Below are 19,133 nucleotides of genomic sequence, written 5' to 3' on the forward strand. Positions count from 1 at the left end.
AAAAAAGAAGAAGTGTGAAGCCCCTCTGACAACAAGTGTTGTGTTGGATGAACTAAACAACTCGATGTTCTTGGCCTTCAAATGTGAAGTTTTTTATGAAGGGGAACTCAAAGAAATGCAAGATGGTTGTTGATTAAATCAGAAGGTGTTTATCCCATTGGGAGCACGACGGTGCTTTATCATAAATCATGGCATTTTTTTGGGCCCTGAGGGGTGGCTCATAGAGTTTTACATCTGAGGAGAATAAGTGTGCTCAATAAACTTCATGGCAGCCTGCCTTTTAGATTTTAATACCTCTAATGCCTCCGATCAGACTGACGGAGGACTCACTACAGCGCTCGGTATTGAAACGACATCGGCTGGTCGACCAACTCCAACCGAGTCAAGATACCGTAAAAACGGATGAAATGGACAATTAGTGAAACAAAATCATGCTATCTGGACAATTACGGATGGCAACAGAGATGCAGGAAGATACATATTTAGGTTTCTGCTCTCTTGAAGCATGATGTACAGAACATATATACTTTCTACGATTAAATATTATGAACTACCGGCCCACTCGTAGGCTTGGTAGGTGGTCAGGTGACGTAGTATAAAGAGCGATACAATCTGTATAGCAATGAATTCACCTGGCTGTGTCTGGTGCCTCCTGCCATGGTCCTGCTGATGACCCCCCCCACACACACACCCCCTCTCCTCTCTACCTCCATCGGTCTCATGGATCGTGGATGTCTGGATCGTGGTCCATGCCTACTACCAACTATTCATACACTGTCATATTCATTGAATGCGTTGTAATTAACACTGTAATGATTCATTCTGACACATGACATCTATGTCTTCTGTCCATCCTGGAGAGGGATCATCCTCTGTTGCTCTCCTGAAGGTTTCTTCCCTTTTTCCCCCCGTGAATGTTTTTTTATTTTCTATTTCTTGAGAGTTTTTCCTGATCCGATGTGAGGTCAAAGGTCAGGGATGTCGTATGTGTACAGATTGTAAAGCCCTCTGAGGACAATTTTACATTTTTTATGTCAGGCTATATAAAATAAACTGAACTGAAGCTGGGGTGGATGGATGGGTAAAAAAACAACACTTGAAAGACTTTCACCCAGAACACGTGTGTGAAAGGCATGCGGATTTATTCTAAATTCCATTAAGTTACTTGACTGACAATAAAGTACATAGCCTTACTAACTAAATAACAAACCGACTTATTCTAACTCAAACTGTGATGTTTTCCTAAACCCTGTTGTTTGCTGTGAACTTTTGAAAAAGACAACGTATGCATGCAGGTGGGTGGAAATCGCTATGGCTGTGGTTGTAGAACTTCGTAGATTGAAGCGCACGGCCACCGAAACGAGAATGAGAATGTGTCGGAACGCCACGGAGCTCCTAAAAAACCCAAGATGTTAACGCCACCGCGTGACGGAAATCATCTTCAATGTGTCAGAATCCTTGAGTCAACATTTCCCGCCCTCTGACGCTTATCTCAATGCCAGGTTGTAGCTACAGGTTGTGAGCAGTAATTAGGCTGCCGCACACAACCGAAGTGTTTCACTCAGAATACAAATCTAAATTGGATCTTTAAGTCATTTTAAACTTTGGTTACGTCACATTAGTATGCGAGAAGTGAATGCATGTACTGGATTTAGAATCGATGAGATGCTATCGAACCCCCGGCCCTGTATGTGTTGAACTGATATCAGCAATATGATGTAAGTTGTAATTAGATTCGTACATTTTGGCCAACCGCCGGATACATTCGTCACTTTATTCCAGTGGCTAAACTCCACCTACGTCAAGCCTCCGCACCGCAGCACACATCACGAGCGCGGCTATTATCAGCCTCCAGAAGCCCGGGTTGTCACACTGAGCGCTCCCATGTAATGTGATTACAGAACATGCGAGGACAGGTTCTCTCACAATTAGAAGTCGCTCTCTCGACGCTACTCGCACAGAGATGTGGCCAGTCAGAGGCTTGGCCGGGGGCCCGAGCAGGCAGCCCGGCCCTCTAGCCCCCCCCCACCCCCCTCTCTTCTTTTCTCTCCAGCCTGATCAATCCTCCTTATAGATTTCTCATTTTCATTTATCTTCCAGGATGCGCTTTCCTCCCATTTCAGCTCACAAAAATTACCTCTGGATGCCTCCTCTCTTCCGCTGCCAAAGCCTCCCTATCTCTGCCCCTTCCAAACAAACAAACAAACAGCTGCATCACTTGTGATTAACCTCTGCAGTAAAAATAATAAATAAATAAAATCCTCTGCAACAGCTTGTTCAGAATATGCAACGGAACACACACAAAAAAAGCTTTTTTATTTATTTATAAGGGGGTATTGTTTTGTAAATGTATAAAAAGCAAAACACTAACCTAAGTGTGCTGTCAGGTTAAATTACAGCACGATGGGAATGCGTGCATGACCCCCAGGGGCTGCTGGACGGAGGAGGAGGAGGAGGAGGAGGAGGAGGGAGGAGGCGAAGGAGCGAGAGACATAGAGAACCCAGCGAGTGAGAGAGAGAGATAAAGGAAAGCGATCCAGTCACAAGGTTGACCTTTGGCCCCGTGTACCTGACGATGAGGACATGCAGTCTCTCCTGCTCTCTCGCCGTCCTGTCCTCTCTTGTTTCGTGTTGTTGTTGTTGTCCCCTCCCCCCCCCCCCTCCGCCGCCTCCCCCCACACTCATGGCTTTCAAACATTCCGATTGCTTCTTCCTTTATAGCGGCGCAGAGGAAGTGGAAAGATCGAGTGAACCCTCGGTCGGTCGGATTGCTTAACGTGCGCGAGGCTTGTGAGCGTCCTCAATCGGAGGAGAGTCGATCACGGAGCAAAGCCTCGGTCAGCACTGCGGCGTTGGCAGAGGAGCCCACAGAGGACCCGGTGACACCATATTGGAGGCTTTAGAAATGTAACAAGTTTCGTGTTCATTTAAATCCCTTCGCAAAAGTCAGGGAGAGGTCATGTCCCGTTGTCCGCTTTCCCCATTTCTCTCACACTGATACCTAAAATGTATAAAGCCCTCTGGGGCAAATTTGTAATTCATGATTTGTGGGCTGTATAAAAATAATAAAAAGGGATTTAAATGTAGTTTCATTTTAGGTTTGGGTGGAGATGCTGACATGGTGAGTATTCCAAATAAGATACAGGTGTATTTAAGCTGGTCTGAGAGGAAGTCATGGCTACCTGATAAATATAAAAAAATATTCCTGATAAAATGCAGAAAAATGAAGTTTGGTATGGATTCTTTTCAATGCTAATGAGGTATTAGCAGTGCAGAGCTAATCTAGCATCTTCTACTTCACATATTGCTGCAGCGCAAACTACAGAGCGATGTTAGCGGTGGGTTAGAGACAGTGATGAAACAACCCTCTAGTTGGGGTTGTGCCTCTATTGTCTTTACAATACTATTTAAAAAAGGCTCTCCAGAAGTTTGGTTTCTTTGATTTCTCCCATTTGAATGTCCGACAATGAATACGTTGAATTATAACGAGTGATTTTTAAGCCACAGAAAGCAGTTTAGCATCCGTCTTTGAAACCTGGGAGCTGGCCGCTGTCCCTATATGAAGGTACATTTGTGTCTTTAAATTAATTGTTAGTTTTGCTGATAAAACTAGAATTTGTTGCTCTCAAATTAAAAACCTTTGCTCTCAAAACAAAACTCTACGAGTCGAGTTTGGACGTAGTGGGCGGGGCTTACGCTGCTGAATGAGCGAGGAGTTTCTATTGGTGGGTTTGACTTGCTCTTGGGGAGGTTACGCTGAGGAGGACACAGAGGTAAGTTGGCATCATATTGCATATTACATGCATAAACCTGATGCATGTAACGTGGGCTAACATGGAGGGCCGCATGTCAACACAGCAGCCCCTCCATGTCGTTCTTTAAAGAGACTCCGCGGCGCTAACGCCATGAAAGCAAAGTGAAGTGCTGCTGCATTAAAAACACGTTCAACAAAACGGAGCAATATGAGGCCAACTTAGCTCCATGTCCTCCTCGCCGTTGCCTCCCGTTAGCGCGTTAGTGATACTGTTAAGTGCACGGGGCGTATATAAATACAAACGCCACGTCGTGTAAATTACCGTGACGGTCTTGATGCGACCGCTGCCCCTGGTGCAGGTCCAGCCGGATCGGTTGAACAGGTAGCTGCAGACCTCGCCCTCCAGGCACGGAGCCATCTCGCACCACTGACGACTCCGCACGATTCGAGCTGTGAGGGCGAAAGACAAGGGAGGGAGGGAGGGGGGGGGGGGGTTAGACTTCGCAGAGAGAGACCTCAAATTGTCAACAAAAAAAACATTCTGTTTCATGCTCACCAGACAGAAAAGCATCTTCACACACAAGCCTGTCTTATTTTAATGAGGTTCTGGTTGGTCGGTGGTAGTAACCTTTACCCACCAGCTGGCGGCCCAAACATGACTCTCCTGTTGATGTTCGCTCTCACTGCAGCTCCACAGTCAGATTGCCTCTTCTCTTTTTGGATTTTTTGTTACACTCAATATTCCACCTGAAAGCTTGTTGTGGGTAATTCTGGGTAAGGGGTTCTCGTGTTGGAAGTAATTGAAGCATTTTAAAAGCAGAACATTGACTGGATTTCGTTTCCTTAAGTGACGGTGAGCAATCCGCTCTGCACCGCGCACACGACGGACAACACGGCCAGTCGTGGGATACCTGTGCGATCGTCAGGTGGTTTGATGCCACCTGTGTTTTCCCCAGGAAGCCAACGCACAGCAGAGACTAGAGGGGTGTCAAACTCATCCTCACCGAGGGCCACGTCGGCATCATGGCTGCCTCTCAAAGGGTTGGAACTGAAACACGGTATAAACGACTCAAACATATTGTGAAATAACTCTCTTTGCTTTTAATTACCTTCGCATTGAAAATGCGGAAGGTTATGTTTTTTTCGCGTTTTTATTTATTTTGTTATATTTAATTCAAAAAAAAAAAAAAAGTAAATTGCATGAAAATTTGGAATTTTGGATGGACCATTTGATTTTTTTGGATCGATTTGGGATCAAAGGTCAAGGTCATGAAAAGGTCACAATCTTCTTGAATCGCATGAAGTTTGGTGGGATGTTTGGTTATTATCCGGGGACCATTTGATTAGATTTTGGGATCAATCGGGTCAAAGGTCAAGGTCATGGAAAGGTCAAAATCTTTCTTTTTACCATAGCGGTCAATTTGTATCCAATTGGCATGCTACTAATGCCAAAATGTTCATAATTCAATGCCCAATCTTGTGATATGCGAAGGTATGCGCTCTACCGAGTACCCATTCTAGTTATTGTTTATTTGAGTGTATAAATATTGTACATGAGAACATTTCTCTTATATAACTCCATTTAATTAGAAACCTTCAAAATAAAAGCACAGGATATTTTTCTCAAATTTCTTGAAGAAAAGGTGATATGTCTTTTCAAGCCGTCAGGGGGCCACATGAAATGACGTGGCGGGCCAGAATCGGCCCGCGGGCCTTGTGTTTGACACCTGTGGACTAGACTAAACAGTATCTTGATGCACCAGAGGGGAGGAGAGCGACAAGGCAGGAATGGCAATGATATAGAGTCATTGTTTTGCAATTACAGCCACTTTATCCAACCAGTTAACCCGTTTAAAATAACCTCCCTACAAGAAGAGCAGGGCTGTGTTTGGGACTGCCCTGAATTTGTGGAGATATGCATGATGCCATGGAACGTTCCATGTTTTCATATCGGCATTCCTATTGGCAATCGACATTGAAAAAGGAAAATGACGACAGGGAAAATTAGTTTTGTGTTGATGTTGGCTGGAGATGTTATCCCATAGATACGATATCCCTTAAAAATGTCACCCGTCATATCTCATTTTCTGCTGATTCATGCACAAATTATTATACAAGCATTTACCCGATGCCGATTGAGAGAGGCGGATCGCAGACTAACAGGCTTTCGGGTCTTCTTAAAATATATGTTGTCTGCTGCAGAAATCGTCGGGGCTGTCGGAGTGGAGCGCTGCCTCTCCCTCTGCAGTCCGTTCACCATGACATTGAATTAGCATTCGCCTGTAGTCGATGCTGATAAGCTCTGATTGTTCTTTACACAGCGCGCTAAAGCAACACCGAAAGGTTATCAGCTCTCTGCGGACCTGAGGCCGGGGCCGGGGCCGCCGCCGCCGCCCCCCACCCCACCCACCCCCCGGGGCAGCACATTGTGGAACGAGTTAACACGGTCGGCAAATTGAAAGAGAGGTACCACAATTCGTTGAAATGTCCACCGGAGAGCGGATGGAGGGAGTGGGAGAGAGAGGGGGGGGAGGGGGGGGGGGAGGAGGTGCGGAAAAGGAGGCCCTATGACATTTTGCTGCGAAGTATTCCTGGTCCAGGCCTTGTTAAGAGTCCGAAATTGCTCTTTGGAGTGTCATACCCCCGACTGCTGTGCCGCAATAAAGATCTGTCATCCTGTGGTATTTATTAAGCCACACTGCATGTGTGTAACCTTCCCTCTCGACACGGCAACATGCCGTGGCAAGATTTTCATTTTCCCAGCCATCCGTCAGGCGCAACAAAGCGTAGATGTATCAGGCAGTTGCAGATGTAGTTTGGAGTACATTATGGGGGCCGGCAGAACTCAATTTCCAGGGGCGCAGAATAAAAAAAGCTGAGTCGGCAAAAGTGGTGTGAGTGCTGACTAACCAAGGAGTGCATCAGCACCGGACCAGCAAGACGCCGGCTAAAATAAATGGTGTTGTTTTTTTCTTTTTCCAGCTGCTGCCACAGTGCCCAGGCCCTGGGTAGCTCGCCCTTGTTACGGTTTCAATGCCATCCATGACAGTCTGACTTGAGCTATGATGACTCGATGAATTCCCCCACCACCCCCACCCCCATGCCGTAAAGTGTGGTGTTGGGATTAGTGACATCATCACGATGGGAGAAAAAACACGCAAGCAGACGACGGGAAAAAAAAGACCTATAGACTGTTAGTCTGTCGTAATTCTGCCTCCGCAGAAGTCAAAAATAACATCACATTTGTACTAAAGCCACAGGCAGCTCATCCAAAAATGCATTTAGATGAGATGCAACAAATAGAAAGAGACTTAAGAAAGACGTGAAGAGTGTGTTCATTGCGTTGAAAAGACGACGCGCTGTGAAGTGGAGCACGCCAACCCAACAATAAATTGTGTGTCGCCTCTGATTTAATAATAATTCTGATGCTTGCCAAGCATTCCAGATCAGCTAACTAGCTTAGATGGGCACCAGAAATACCGTCACCGGTTGTTTTTAAACGGGCATTCTGGCTGACGTTAATTAAGCTTCAACAATGGATCACTTTGTAGCAGCCAGATTTCCAGCCCTCTGTCCTCGACGCAGTGCAACCTGCTACCAGAGGCCTGCTGCTCTTTCGCTTTTAATTATGACAACAGAAGAATCCGACATTAAAACACATTTTTAAACCCAGCCAGCGGCCGTGTGCTCCGAATGACGCCATCCTTCCTCCTAAACTGTGTGTTTTGTTGAGCAAGCTGCTGAATCACTGAGTTTATATCGCGTTCGTCTGGCTTTAAAAAAAAAAAAATGCATTTCTCGCCGGTTCAACAAGATCAAAACCAGGAGGTTAGCCCGTCTGGCGTGTTCAAAATCTAAAAAACGTAGAACAGATTTGATTGTCAGTAAAGATGAAAATGGCAAAAATATATATTTCATTCTCATTTTCCTGTTACAAACACATTCACAGCGCCAAATATATTGATTGTTTTTTTGGCAGCGTTTTCGGGGAGCTGGAAATCACTTCTTTCAATTGCTTTTTTTTGTGGGTGTAATTGCTGTAAAGCCGCTGCCAATGAGACTCAACGCCGCGCACACATCGAGGGCAGGAAGTGTTGACACTGACGGTAAGCTTTACAGCGATGGCGGGGGGGGGGGGGGGGGGGGGGCCGGTGGGGCGTTGCATATAATTAGTGATCAGACAAAGTGTATCTGTTGAGCATTAGCAGCAAACAGGGTAAACAACAAATTAAAATGGGAGAAGATTTGGTCAAGAAAAAGGACAGAATGATCAATTATCCTTTTTCTTTTTCTTAAAGTTCTTCAATCTAATCTATCAAACAACCGTCTGCGTCTCTCTGCAGGTATAAAACAGTACAACAGATCAATTTATGCGGTTATTCAGACTCAAGAAGAGATCCTGTGCTACTAGATTCTAAGGTACCCACGGATTGTGTACCTGGGACTGATGCCTGGCGACATCATCCAAAAGAAGGACATCTACCTCTTTAACATCCTGATACTAGCAAGTAAAAAGGCCATCACAAGGAGTTGGTTGAAAAGTGACCCTCCAGCCCAGGACAGTGAGTGGATAGAGGAAATATACTGTGTGTGTAAACGAATTATCTACCTAAGGATCAAAGCAGAGTCCCACAAACAACACTGGGGAAAATGGACTGTAGGCAAGGAAAAGATGAGTAATGATCTCAGCTGACCTGAAAAAGATTTATAAAAAATTGTAACGAGCCAATGACGACCCCCTATTAATTTACCATATATTTTCTACTGGTGGTCTGTCTTTTCTTTATCTTTATTTTCTTTTTTTGTATTCTTTTCTATTACTTTTAAGTTTTTCTTTTTTTGTCATTTACAATGTTTTTTTGTTCAGTGAAACTGAAAAAAAATAGATAATTAATTAATAAAATTAATTACTTAATTAAATAAATAAATGACATAAAATAAATAAATAACATGAATTAAATAAAATAAATTCAATACATTTAATAAATAGTAATAATGATCGCGTGGAAATGTGACAGCAGAAGCTCGCAGCCGCCACATTGTAAACACGGATCCATACCCCGGTGGCCATCAAGCGTCACGCAGTTCCAGTGTGATGCGGTGGCACGACAACAACGGGGCCGCGGCGGGGAGAGTCGGGGAGCAGATTAGAGCGAGAGAGCTGGGAGTCGAGCAGGAGACAACGCACATAATCCTCCCGTGTACAGTGTGTAGACTAAAGCTGCACAACAGTGACACACACAAAAAAAGAGGGCCAACTAAAAAAAAAGGAGAAGAAAGGAAATATGTAAAAATATGGGCTGAAAAAGATGAAGACAAGAAGTTGTTTGCAGAGTGAGAAAACTGCTCTGTGAATTAAAACAAATGAGGAAAAACACGTCATGCTGCAGGAAGGATGCGGCCGCCTTCTGGGCCAATCAGGCGATCAATTCATGTGTAAGTCACATACATCAAACTTTATTCTCTGCGGGGCTTAGGTCGGCTTGTCGGTACGTCATTAAGGAAGTGCGAATGCCAGCAGGATGACAAGAGAGATAAAAACAAATGTTGTACAATTGTCTCCTTAAAGCCACCAGCTGCAGACCGGCGTCCCAAAAGGCTCCATCGCACGCCGGCCTCGGATTTCTGGTTTCTGTTCATTACAGGAAACTGCAGAGAGAGAGAGAGATTCAGATCCTCCAGCTTTTTGCTGGTGGTTATAATTGTGGAGATCAGTTTCTCCAACTGTAAAGTTAGCTGGCTACACTCTCAAAGAGGTCAAACTGCAAACACCATCGAAAACAGCGGCGTGTGCAGTGACACGTGCGTCGCACCAAAACAAATCCAATGTGACAAGTCAAACTTCTGGTATTTGGAGAAAGTTTGTAACGCGAGAATCGCTCTGCGCTCAATTCCACATCAGTCAGACCGGCGGGGTATGGAGTGAATGTTTATTACAGCGTTATGACTTGTAATCCCGCCGCCACCAGCATGCCCATCACTGTAACTGGCAGTGGGAAGTGTTTGAACTTTCTGATGTGGGTTTCCATTTCAGATCCAGGGCTGTGGCACCTGAGATATTATTGCACGTGAGGAACGAGTGAACAGATGACTGCCCGCTGGTTGACTTCAGAGCAGAAGGTCGACCGGGGGCGAAACAAACGCCGTGTCCCACATCACGGTGCCAATACAGTTGAGGCTACACACTAATCTTCACAGTAGTTTGAAGTTGGTACACAAGACAGGGTAGGAAATGTACATCTATCTTTTTAGGGGGACATGTTTGCCCCCACTGACTGAAATCCTTGGGCATTTAATAATACTTTGGGGGCACTTGTAAAATAACATTGAACCTTTGTTAAAAAAGAATATACTTATTTGTTATGACAATTGCTCATATACTGTAAGCCTAAATGTGTTTTTTTGAACAGAAAACATAGATCAGACAATCATATTCAATTTGTATTCTTATTTCTTTGTGGATATTTATTGTTATTACATTTTTTAAACAACGATTAACAATTATAGCTTATTTCTTTGTTTTTTTATAATTAAAAATTATATTTATTGATTTGAGGCAATACAGAAAAAGAAGAAAAAAAATCGCTATAAAATTATTATAATTATTAGAAGAAATTATGGGGGCATTTTTTGCCCCCCCCCCCCCCCCCTAATGATATCAGGGACAAAATTATATTTCTTAGGGTCAGTTTTGTCCTTTGCTCTCGTGTATTTCCGACGCTGACATAAGACATGTACTGTGTGCTAACAGGTCATTACAGGCTGGTATTGGCCGATTCCAATGAGAGCATTTTAAAAAATGTAGTCGAGGGTTGGGAGGCTAATTCAACTGGAGTTTTGTAATTGCTTCCTCAGCTGGATCCGTTTTCTCCTGTTGGTATTCCTCGGCATATGATTATGCAGTTGACACAGCATGTTTGTTTTGAGTGTGTGCTGGGGTCTTGGCCAGGGGTCCCCTGGAAAAGACTGTGATCTCATTGGGGTGGTTCGATAAGGGTTTAATCATCGTACTTAGAGTGTGTAGTTTGGAGTCAATACATCTGTTTGACTGCTGTCCATGGTGCTGATTATGGTGCTGATTGGAAAATAAGTACTAAGTACATGTAGTCAAGAACTGTACGGAAGTTTTGAAGTAATTGAACTTCACTAGAGTATTTTTTGTCTACTACACGACTTGCAAGAGGGAAATATTGCCCCTTTTACTCTGCAGTTTTTGTTTATCTGACATATTTAGTTGTTTTACAGATTGAGATTATTAATACCAAATAGGATTAACAAATACATGAGTTAATTAATAAAAAACGTTATGATGTGGTTATTGGACATACTTTCCCTCCCCCGTATCAACTCAGTTAAATAAAAGGCTAAATAAATCTTGAAAAGACTTATTATACATGTTCCCCACCGGAACTGAACACGCATTGATCTCTCCGTTTCTTTTCACTGCGAAAAAAGAACTCCATATGAAACTTGAATTCAGAGAAATGTTGTGCAGGCTTTCCACTTTCTCTGCAAGTCAGAAACTGCTGAGAGGTGATCTGTCTTTTTATGTGTCTTGATATTGGTGCATTACCCCACATCAGAGTGAATGCACACCACTTTGTACCTTTGCAGTGTGGAGTACAAGGCCATACCCATTTTTCCCCCCAGATTTTTTTTTTTTTTGGAGTGTGGAGGAGAAAAATGGAAACAACTACTTGATATTCTCTGGGGAAAGAAAAAAAAGCATCGCAATAGCAAAGAATGCTCTGAACCGTGACCAGAATAAGTTAATAGTATTATATAAATGACTCACTAACTCAAAGTGAAATGCATATCAAGTTACTGAAAAGTAGGTCCCAAAAAAAATCAGCTGTGCTCAAGGTGAAGATCACAGAGGTCCATTTTAACACACGATCTCAGGACACAGTTCACCGCCTTTGATTACTCACTCCAGTCAGTCCAACTTTCATTAAAGGTCGCAATAACCACACGTCTCAGAAAGGCAGAAACACACTGCTGCTGTTATATTAAATTGACCCAGAGGACGGTGAGCCCTTGCTGCGCTAATGACAGTGACAAACCCTGGAAAGCAAAGTGAGGGACAAAAATGAATTAAAGTGTCTCTAAGTCAGTAAATTTGGTTTATGTGCTAAGAAGGACATACGGGGTATTTATGGGAAATCCCATCAAAAGCAAAAGTGTTCCTGAATACACCTTCCAATGAAAGGTCAGAGAGGATATGTGGCACGGTTGGACCCATTGCTCAGTCAGGCGACGTGCCGAAGTTCCACTTTAAAGCCTCGTGATGACGGACGGCGTTTTTTTCCCCTCAGTTGTCAGCAGAAAGCCCTTTAAAACGAGCCAGCGAGCAACAGGTTGCATCTTTAATGCACCCGGCTATTAATGTAGTGTAGGGTGTGGCGCGGCGGGAAGCCAGTAATAATCAATTTCCTGCTGCTGTAATCATAGCACTCTGTAAGTTAATTAGCATCTGTTGAGTTGTGGAGAGGCGTCTGCAGAGCGGGAGAGCTGATTAAAAAAAGGAAGAGGAATAAAAGTGTGGCGAGCGTGACACGATCTCATGTCAGGGCTATTAGATTAAGGCTAACATGAGTCATCGGGCGATGGAACTAATGGTGCATCTGATACATGTGACGCTGTGGGATCCGATCGGCAGCGCAGATGGACTTTGTCTCATCTGTCTCGTCGCCCTCGTCTGGATGCCGTCTAATAACCCAGAGGAGGGGGGGGAGGGGGGGCTCCGAAGTATCAAATCTTATCTTAGAAAGTGCGTGAACGTTTTTCTTTGATCTTTAGTGAGCTGGAGTCTCCGCATGAAGAGGCAAAAAGCGACGACTAATGCGTTGCCGGGTGCAGGAGGTCTCGAGCAGACGGTCAATCGCATAGTCGGGAGACAAACAGTCGACATGAGGGGTCAAAAAGGGGGGGGGGGCGCTCAAAGTGACGATCGATTGGCTGGTTAAACAGCAAAATGACATTGGAATTTGCTTTTAATGGAGAAAGAAGGAAGCCCATAATTCTTTTGGACCTATTTTTTCCCCTTGGTGTGCTGACTTGTATTCCATGTCTAGGACAGATATGGGTGTTACCTTCTGGAATACATTTTTTTCTTGGATAACAATATTATGAATTCCGACAAATACTTCATTTCTAATTATGTTGTCGATGGTTCGGTTATGCTCGGCGGCTTTCAAAGGATTTCTCGCTCTCCACCCGATGACCCCCCCCCCCCCCCCCTCCTGTTGTTCTGATCTTCTCGCATGAATAACTCAAACGCATTACATCTCGTTGTAGCTCTAACCTATTGTAACCGAACCACCTCCGCACCACCAAAGGTTGCCCCCGACCTTTGACCTCCATAGAGGAGCCTTTACTAATGGCGCTCTCACATTCATGCTTGTTTGCCACTGTGCATAATCACATGTCACGATGTCACGGGGACATTTTCTGACCTCCCAACCAGAGAGGAAAGAAACAGAACATTGGTTTTGATACGATAGACATTATTCATGATGTTGTGGCATGTGACATTTCAATATGTCACAGTAGGCAAAGCACAGGTGCGGTTAATGACGCCTTAGCGTTGGTTCGGGGCAGAGCGCTGATGTGTCTGTTGGCCGATTGGCAATCACCGTTTGCAGCCCATCCACCCATTATCTAAAGCACTTATCCTTCTATAGGGTCACGCTGGAGCCAATCCCAGCTGACATTGGGCGAAGGCAGGGTTCACCCTGGACAGGTCGCCAGTCCATCTCAGGACACACATAGAGACAGACAACCATTCACACCTACGGGCAATTTAGTGATCAATTAACCTGACTGCATGTCTTTGGACTGTGGGAGGAAGCCGGAGAGCCCGGAGGGAACCCACGCTGCCACGGAGAGAACATGCAAACTCCACACAGAAGGAGCGCCCGGACCGGGAATTGAACCCGCGGCCCTCTTGCTGTGAGGCGACGGTGCTACCCACTACACCACCGTGCAGCCCGCTTGCAGCCGTCCAATCATATGGAGGCAGCACAGGTATCGGAATGTGACGCCTAAACGTTGTTACTTTGATGACCACCAAGAAGATTTTGACCTTTTCATGACCTTGACATTGACCTTTGACCTTATCAATCCCAAAATCTAATCAAATAGTCCCCGGATAATAACCAATCATCCCACCAAATTTCATGCGATTCGGTTTAATACTTTTTGAGTTATGCGAATAACACGCACGCACGCATACAAATAAATACATGGCGATCAAAACATTACCTTCCGCATTTTCAATGCGAAGGTAATAACGGACTCTACTGCGCCTCACGTGTGCCAGATGTAAGGCCTTGCTTGGTGTTGCGCATGCTGGTTCACCGGAACGGGGCCTCCGTAATAAAAATGGATGCATCAATAATAATAATAGTCACACCTGTGCTTTTCCTGTTAGGATTTTTCACGATGTTCCGGTTATGTCAAAATGTCCGCCTGTGAAAACGCTCCGTGTGTAGCAGAGTTAATGAGTCCACACGACATTAATTGTCACGAACGCTGTTTATTTCATGTCTTTTTAGTCACTGTTGTATTTCAATCTAATGATGTTTACCGATTATTCTTTTGTTAATCGTGTTTATAATCTCTCATATTAGTTTCCCACTGGGAGTAGTCTATTGAGTGTCGGAGTACGGGGGCCCTCGCTGCTGATTTCCAGTGTTTGTTACCGCCATTGCGTCAAAATAAAGTGGTTTTAGTCTCTTTAGTCAAATCTTACTTCAAACGAAATAAATGTTGTGTGTTAGGGCCATTGTAGGTAAAACATTTATTTACTGAGAGGTGGGGGGGGGGGGGGAGTATTCTGAGAAAAAGTAAACTCTACTGAAGCATACAAGGAGAAAAAAATGATACATATATATGAATATTTGTTCATATTAAAGTGGGAAAAGTAAGGGGATAACAACTTTACAGGAACAAAAGAATCTTCTGAGAATATAAAGGTCACAATTTACAGTGGGGGAAAGAAAACGTGACACACCGAGTGCAAAATAAGATAAGTATATTAGTATTTACCTGTGTCCAGTAAATAACACAGAAAAAATATAGGGGAACAAAATGGTTTACACTTCTTTCAGGATATTCACCATCCTTCACATAGGAACACAACTTTAGGTGAAACTCAATTTAGACGGTGGTCGACAGTTCAATTTTTTGAGATGATGAATTTTCTTGTAAATTAACATTTTTATTTTTCTCTGAATATTCCTACCTTCCTCTGGCTCTGCTCATTGATTTTTCTTTTCTTTTCTTTCCTACTCCAGGTAGCTCCAAGCTTAAACACAACTGCTGTGCAGTAATAAAGCGGTCCAAGGCAGTGGGGTAATGCAGTGGACCCCATAAATACAAACATTAGAGGGCTCTGACCCACTGCCAGGAAGTTGTTGTTGTTCATGTCGTAATCAATGAAACGGTCCCTACAGGTGACACAACGATACTCCAATAAGTGAATAAATCATAGTCAAATGAAACTGTTTCTCAGGGCCATTTCTCATCCATCCATCCATTCTCATCCGCTTTGTCCGGGGTCGGGTCGCCGGGGGCAGCAGACCCAGCAGGCTGACCCAGACTTCCCTCTCACCCGCAACATTTTCCAGCTCATTCTGGGGGATCACGAGGCGTTCCCAGTCCAGCCGGGAGACGTAATCCCTCCGGCGTGTCCTGGGTCGTCCCCGGGGTCTCCTCCCAGTTGGACGTGCCTGGAAACCCTCTAAAGGGTCCAGGAGGCGTCGTAATCAGATGCCCCAACCACCTCAGCATTTCTCATCCCTTCAACATGTATGAACCACACGCGTGGACGGTCAGTCAACTCACCGTCGACACATGCCGGCCTCGCCCTGGTCGTGCCGGCGATCTGGCCTCTCCGGCAGGCGCAGCGGGCCGTCTGCCTGGCGATGGTCCGTCTGGGGACGCTGCTGTCTCTGTTGAGCATCACTATCTCGCAGGTCCCCACCGCCAACTGGCCTGCCGAACACACAGCAGCGAGGAACAAAGGACGTCGCATTAGCACAATGAGAGCGTTGTAACATATTGCAGAAAGGAGAAGCTGGGGGGGTGGGGGGGGCGGGACTCATGCATGGAACTCGCATTTAAAATCTCAAATGTAAAAATGTGATTTCATAGCTTTACCGGCAGCGGGGCTTCTTGTGTTTTACACAGCATGGCTGGCTGCTCTGTTGATAAAAGTAACTGGTAATGATCCTGTGGAAAACAAAAGGTCCTTCCAAGAATCTGATAAAAAGGAAATTTTCTATCTCGGTCGTCGTGACTGCGAGTTAACAAGCCTGCCAGTCTAAAGCTCCAGGGAAGTGGTAAAAGGAACTCGTTGATGAAACAGCGACCGGTGGAGGAAATGATGCGCGACTGACTCGGTTGACGTGACAACGGCTGCCGGGCCCCGTTTCCAAGTCTACTGAAACGGCAAATGGACAGAATGTCTTAAAGTCATGAGAACCTTTGCACGTGCTGTTAATCCAAGCAACAGAGACATTACAGAACAGAGTTCTCCGGGCATTACAGATTGATGGACGACACCGTGACCCAATGACCTGTGGCTACGCAGGTTTTATTTGCATTTATTGTGTTTTAACTCTGTAATGTTTCCTTCTGGTCACATGACATCTCTTGCTTCTGTCCATCCTGGAGAGGGATCCTCCTCTGTTGCTCTCCTGAAGGGTTCTTCCCTTTTTTCCCTGTGAAAGTTTTTTTTTCTATTTTTTGGGGAGTTTTTCCTGATCCGATGTGAGGTCAAAGGTCAGGGATGTCGTATGTGTACAGATTGTAAAGCCCTCTGAGGCAAATTTGTAATTTGTGATTCTGGGTTATACAAAATAAACTGAATTGAATTGTTCGAATGTTATCTTTAAATTAATAAGAATACAAAAACTGGAGAAACTGGAGAATTCAAGTGTGTTTTTCGCTGAAAAAGTGGGAGGGGTAAATTATGAGTATTGAGTATTTAACGTTGAGGGAGTTAAAACAAATTTGAGAGAACAAATTCGTCCCCCTTTTCACTCAATTCTTTAGTCGTGATGAAGTGAACGCGATTCCAATTTGAATATAGCATTCATTTTTGAATATAGAGTGACTTCGCAATACCGAGAGATGAATTCTTCACACCTGTCTCACATTATCGTCACGGTGAGGAGACGAGCTCGGCTCCCAGAATCGCAGCTGTAGCTCCGACGGTCGTTTGTGACTTTCCAAAAAGCCGCGGGCAAACAAAAGAAGAGCTAAAACAATTATGTTTCAACGTGGAGATTTATTAAAATGAACATTGGAATATATGCCAATGTGCTATCGGCGTATATGCCATTAAGCGTGGCATATTGTTGTCTCATTGAACACTTAATGTCGAGGCAGCAGTTTTGTTGGGTAAATTATTTGAAAACCCGGGGGGACATATTTAATTGTCTTTTTATTGAGGCCTTCCCGGTGTGTTTGATTTATCATACGTTAATAGTCTTGTGTTTTCAGATAAACAACCTTTGATCACAGTAAATTGCTCGAGTGTCTGCTGCTTTTCAAAAACACATTTGGAAGAACAAATTCAATATATGTCGATTAGGCTGCACCCTTTGTCGTTTAAAATCAGAAGGTTTCAAATGGGATCTGGTTAAAAAAAATAACAAATCAACAACCTGGTGAACAATTTTAATGACTCACAGCACATTTCTTAATAACTGCAATTTAAATACTTGTGAAGTTAGAGAACGAGACAAACTTATCTGCTATGGGTTTATCCCAGGTGAAAAATAAATATGCTAAGTATATTTAAACTTTAAAGCATACTTGAGTATACTTGAAGCCCTTAAGTATACTTAAAGTGTGTTATTTTGGAACAACTAATTTTGTACCTTATATATTTAAGTTGTGATTAAAGTATTTAAGTGTATTAAGTAGAGATGCACCGATCAGGTTTTTGGTGCCGATCACCGATCACTGAAATCAGTATCTGCCGATCCGATAATACCGATCACGGTGTCGATTGAAGCATTCTATTTATTGTGCAGCATTATTGCCTAGGACTATGAGGAAATACATATATAAAGCACCTCAAACATTAAATAAATTACAGATTTCTTTAAACATTTAGGACTTTTACTTTGAAAAATGTCCTAATTGATACATTAAAATTGTTTGATTGCTATGGTAGGGGATTTCAGATATGTATGGAACACATCTGCATTATTCATTTCCTGGAACTCTTGGGGAAATCTATTTACAGGACTTTTTTTAACATACAAAAGTCTGACTTATTTTTATAAACTCTTCCTTGGTACAGTAAAAATGTTTTAATGTGAGCATAATTTAAGCTAAATCTCAGAAACGATCTATAAAGATACAAAATCAGTTCATTGTTTACTTTTATATGCTAGTGTATGATTTGTCGACATCTTATTTTGATAAACGGATGTTGTTTCACGTGGTTCTTTCCGCTAACTTTATCAAAACCCTCGCGCGCTCCCGATCGAATGCGTTTACCGTGAACATCAGTCTCTAGGGGCTCAGACATGTGAGAGTCGGCTGAGTTGACCCAGAGATTCAACTCGGGGGACGGGGACGCCGCTCGGTGGTGAGGATCCCCTCGTGGACCTCTCACTCTGCGGCCCTCGCCGGGCGCATCGTCTCCGTTGCGGTGCGCTGCGATTGAAACGTCTCTGATAGTTTTTCTCGCAGATGTTACGTCATCTGATCGGCCGTTTTGATCGGCCGTTTTGAGAACGCCGATCAAAACCGATAATGGGAATATCGGCCGATATGGATCGGCGCCGATCAGATCGGTGCATCCCTAGTATTAAGTATATGTGTTGTGCTAAATTGGAACAACTTAAAGTATACTTAGTACAATTTAAGTACATTACTGTGTATGTGCTAATTTGCATGCCGCAAGTTAACTTAAATTCGATTTTTAGAGTATTTTAAGTATATTTGAAATATATAGTATTTTACAAATATGTTAACATCACATTATTAATACATATATATATATAGTAAAGCTCAGAAAATTACTTCACCTTTGTAATTATCTGGGGAAAAAATGTCAACTACGTTCTTTCTTCTCTGACAGCTGCCGGTGAAAGGCAGATACGAGGGTCGATTGGAGAAGAGTCTGTGCTGCAGTTCTTGTAAGGTCAATCCCTGGCATTCACCAACCATCAGTCCTTAACATTGCCATTTCCAGTCGCTCCAACACCCTCGAAGATTCATTAAGAGAGACTCTAACTGCTCCATAGGATGAAATGACTGTAACTATGGCAAAGGTTGAAGGGGTTGTTGATCAACACAAATGACCCATAAAATGGGCTCGGCTGGGCACCGAGGGGTTTCAGAAGCTACTAGTTCC

At 43.8% G+C, this 19,133-nt stretch overlaps 1 protein-coding gene across 1 annotated transcript in view; it reads right to left on the reverse strand.

Moving 5' to 3' along the window:
* Nucleotides 1-19,133, reverse strand: part of tafa5l (TAFA chemokine like family member 5, like) — a 45,743-nt gene that overhangs the window by 13,798 nt on the left and 12,812 nt on the right. The window contains exons 2-3 of the mRNA XM_056424151.1: nt 15,602-15,751; nt 4,077-4,204 (exon numbers count right to left, since the gene is read on the reverse strand). Of these exons, the coding sequence (XP_056280126.1) occupies nt 4,077-4,204; nt 15,602-15,751 (278 nt within the window). The remainder of the gene's footprint in view (nt 1-4,076; nt 4,205-15,601; nt 15,752-19,133) is intronic.

This window comes from Pseudoliparis swirei, chromosome 9 (genome assembly GCF_029220125.1).
Source record: "Pseudoliparis swirei isolate HS2019 ecotype Mariana Trench chromosome 9, NWPU_hadal_v1, whole genome shotgun sequence".
NCBI lineage: Eukaryota > Metazoa > Chordata > Actinopteri > Perciformes > Liparidae > Pseudoliparis > Pseudoliparis swirei.